The 4,573-nt window shown below is 34.1% G+C and overlaps 1 protein-coding gene across 1 annotated transcript; it reads left to right on the forward strand.

The window, feature by feature from the left end:
• The first annotated feature begins 860 nt into the window (after positions 1-860).
• On the forward strand, positions 861-1,311 carry LOC136345673 (tigger transposable element-derived protein 3-like). The gene is made up of 2 exons (XM_066294202.1): positions 861-1,015; positions 1,077-1,311. The coding sequence occupies exons 1-2, from the start codon at positions 861-863 to the stop codon at positions 1,309-1,311; spliced, it is 390 nt and encodes a 129-aa protein (XP_066150299.1).
• Positions 1,312-4,573: the final 3,262 nt, after the last annotated feature.

Below are 4,573 nucleotides of genomic sequence, written 5' to 3' on the forward strand. Positions count from 1 at the left end.
TAAAGTAACGTGGTAATTTTTTTTGTTATTGTTAAAATATTCGTTTGGAGCTTAAATAAATATGTCAATAGAAGACCAACTACAGTATTAAAATGTTTTCATATAATCTTTGTGCTTTTTTAACAATACAAAAAAACTATGTTGTTACATGTCAACAAGTAGAAAAAATGGGAATTTAAGTTATTTAATTGAATTTCTCGAAAACCGTTGCTCCTAGCGACACCAATAAGGTATAACTTTTTTAACTAGAAAAGGTAGAGGAACAAATTTTATGAGGACAAAATGACATACGCCGTGGCACAAAAAAGTTTAAATGGCTTAAATGACTCCTAATTGTCGATTGTGGCACCCTCTAAAAGATACACCGAAATCGTCGATAAATTTGAATTGATCATCTCCAGAAACCCCTATATAATAAATTTCGTGAAATTAGCCCGAACGGTTCCAGAGATATTGAAGAAAATTTGATTTAATTTTTCAACTTTGGCACCCTGTATCTCAGTTATTTTCAACTTTTGGCATAACATAAATTTATCTATATTGCATTATTTTTATGTCATAAATCCATCGTTGCTCTGTGTCCCATTACTTAAGACTCACCCTGTATAAGCACCTCGTTTTGATTACTCATTAAAAAGGAAAGCAATACACATCTGGCATGATTTGGGCATATCTAAGGCGGTTGTTATTTGATTACTTCTTCCGAAATAGATTATTCAGCAATGCGGCGTTATAAGTCAGTCCAGCTCCAAAATCGATCGAATAGGCATCGGAAAAACTAAATTGATAAGGAATTTTATAATTAAAGTTATAACAATTATATCTGTCAATAAATTACAGTTTGTTTTTGTTCTATCATTATGGTCACTTATTGCAACATTGTGTGTGTGTATGTTTTGGAAGAGGTGCAGCGAAAAATGGCGCCTCTTAGAAATTTTTTGACATTAAGGCAAAAAATAGAAGTGATTAATATTGCAGAGCAAGAAAACTTAGATGTTCGTAACCTGGGTAAAAGGTAAAGTTAATACAGAGCATTTTTTAGTTATTTTTTGCCTACAATTATTAGTAAATTTTAGATTCAATATAAGCAAAACTCAATCCGCAGAGATTGTGAAACAAAAAGAGAATATTCGTAGGCGATCGCAGTCAGGAGACAATTTAGATATCAAATCTTTAAAATTGAAAGGCGATGCTGCCCAAATAGTCAAAATTTGTCTCGAATGGTTTGCCCGTGCGAGGAGCGAGAATACTCTTATTTCAGGGCCGCTAATAAAAGCTAAGGAGCGCGCGAGACCTGGTGGCAAGCTCTAGTCTTCCAGAAATGTATGGCATCTATACTGGTGAATTGTTCGCAATCTATAGACCAGTAAAAGTGTTGAATGGAGACAACAGAACATTTGCTATCTGTTCGGACTCACTAGGTACAATACAAGCAATCAAGGACCCTTACAGCTCTAATCCTCTAATCCAAAACATCCAAGACGACATCCACACCTTATCTACCAACCACTGCAAGATCCACTTGGTGTGGATCCCATCTCACATTGGATTAGCAGGTAACGAATTTGCGGACTCGAGTGCGGGAAATTCGGCCCGTTCACAGGTCATACAGCAACATTTTTACCTACCGAAGGATGTAAGCAAATATTTTAAAGCATCTATTGAAGGTAAGTGGCAAAATCTCTGGAATCTATCCAACACGAAACTGTCACGAATTGAACCATTTCTGCTCCCTTCTAAACAACTTCAACTAAACAGAAAGTACACTGTGGCCATAAGAAGACTAAGGATAGGACATACAAGACTAACTCATGGTCATCTAATGGAAAAGACATCTCGGCCAAAATGTGATAGGTGCAATGTCTTGCTGACAGTCGACCATATCGTCACAGGGTGTCCAGTGTATAGTGCCAATAGGACCTCCTTCCAAATTAAAGATGAACTGCACAAGAACTTGCACTCCACAGTGGATCAGAGAACAACTATAGAATTCCTGAAGTCAATCGATCTTTTTAACTCCATCTAAATATAATCTTTATGTCTACTTGAAATGTACCTGTACTAAAACCGTTTTGTAAACCGTATGTTGAGTGCCAATAACCTAAGTAGTTGAGGCACTATAATCTTAATTAACAAAAAATAAATAAAAGCTAAGGCCAAAGAAGTAGCCCAAAATTTAAAATATCAGAACTTTAGTGAATCCGATGGTTGGTTAAACAAATGGAGGAGAAGGCATAAAATTATCTTCAAGTGTATATCAGGCGAATCAACGGACGTTAATTTAGAAGATGTTGACTAGTTTTTAGAAAATTTGTCAAGAATGCTATTGAAATACAAACCAGAAGACATCTAAAATGCAGATGAGAGTGGCTTGTATTTCAAAGCTGTACCAGACAAAATTTTGGGATTTAAAGGTAAAACGTGTGCAGGGGGCAAAATGGCAAAGGCAAGATTAACCATATTGTTTTGTGCCAATGTGGCAAGCGAAAAAGAGAAGCTTTTGGTCATTGGAAAAGCTGCGCGACGAAGGGTATTAAAAATATACCACTTAAAAGTTTGTCTGTGACATGGACCTCCAATAAAAAAGCCTGGATGACTAAGTCTATAATGACTGACTGGCTTTTAGATTTTGATAAAAGAATGAAATTTCAAAAACGAAAAATTCTGCTCTTCCTAGACAATGCTGCTTCACATCCTAGAGACCTGAATCTAAACAATATTAAAATTATTTTTCTTCCCGCAAATACAACGTTTATGTGTCAGCTCATGGATCAAGGCATTATACAGAATTTTAAGTTTTTCTACCGTGATCAGATTTTAAGACATATTCTCTCAAAAATGGATGATGTTGCCTCAGCTTCAGATTTCTCAAAATCGGTGAACATTTTATTATAGAAGCTCTTTATTTCATTAAAAACGCCTGGAATAAAGTTACACCAAACAATATTAAAAATTGCTATGCTAAAACAAAATTTAAAAAATCTGTTGAAGGATTAAACATAGAGTACGATGCAGAAGATAACTTGCCCTTAGCAACCTTAGCAGGGTTTTGGAAAAACTTGAATGAAATTGATCAATCTTCTAAAAGCCAATATGCGGACTTCATTAATTTGGACCAAAAGCTCTCCATTGAGGAGACATTTAATGGAGGAAAGTAATGATGCAGAAAAAGTCGAAAAAACATCTAATCCTGTAAATTCCTATAGTGACGTCTTAAAAATAGTTGAAAATCTTAAAACATTTTCAAAAGAAGATTTTGTTGCATTTGAACATTTAAAAAATATTGAGTCACATTTTCAAAACTATCTTTCCCAGGAAAAAAGTAAAAAAATGAAGCAACCAAAAATATTAGAGTTTAAAAAAAATAGTCTTTTTTAAATGTCCAAGTATGTAAAGTATGTACATATGTATGTAACATACATAAGTGGTTTTATGGTGTAACTTTTTTATTTCTTAAATCTAGTTTTTAAGGTATACATGCATATATGTATGTATGTATACATATACTATGTATATACTATATACTAGATACATAACCTGTTTTATAATGTAACTTTTCTTATTATTTTCATGTAGCTTTTAAGGTATGTATATCAAATAGTTTTAAAAAAATAAACGTATGTACCCAGTCAGTTTTTTTACATATTGTAATCATGTTTATAATAATTTTATAATTTGAGCTTTCTCGTTAACGGGCAATCCTCACTAGCGGGCCAAAAACTTGGAACCGTCGCTGTCCGCTAATAGGAGATTTCACTGTAATTTTTTCCCATTTAAACCACATTTCAATCAAGGATTAGAAGATGGAGACAATGCAAAGCGATTAGATTTTTGTTTATGGGTGGGGGACAAAATTTTAAACGAAAATAACCAGTGTCACAAACTTATTTTAATTTCCGACAAATCAACTTTTTCGACAAATGGTTCGGTGGCTTTACAACATGTAAGATACTGGAGCAGAGAAAATCCAAAATTCAGAATTTCTTCACGTCGCCAATATTTCAAAAAATTAACGTCTGATGTGGCATTTCATGTTATGGAATAATGGGACCATATTATTTTTGAAGGTACATGCAATAGGAATTCATACTTGGAAATGTTAAAAACTTTTCTTTTGGACAAGTTAAATGAGTTGCCATTATAGTACCGAGGACAAATATACTTTCAACAAGACGGGTGCCCGGCACATTGTGCACGCGAAGTTACAGAGTGGCTTAACAATAAATTTGGAGATAGGTGGATTGGCCGGTACGGCCCAGTTTTGTGGCCTGCAAGAAGTCCTGACCTCACTATTTCTGATACATACCTTTGGGGCCGTTTGAAGCAATTAACGTTTCAGCAACCCATTGATAATAATATCGACATTTTAAAACAGAATTTTAGAGTCAGTTCAAATGATTTCACTCGAAGAGATAACAAGAAGTTACAATCACATTAGACAGCAGTTTGAGAAATGCGTCGAATACGGAAGAGGTGTGTTTGAATAAGTAATATCTACTAACTTGTATTTTGAATTACTTATAAACTATTTTGGAATAGTGGAATTTTGTATGTAATCTTTGGGTAGGATTTG

Source organism: Euwallacea fornicatus, chromosome 20, assembly GCF_040115645.1.
Source record: "Euwallacea fornicatus isolate EFF26 chromosome 20, ASM4011564v1, whole genome shotgun sequence".
NCBI classification, from domain to species: Eukaryota; Metazoa; Arthropoda; class Insecta; order Coleoptera; family Curculionidae; genus Euwallacea; species Euwallacea fornicatus.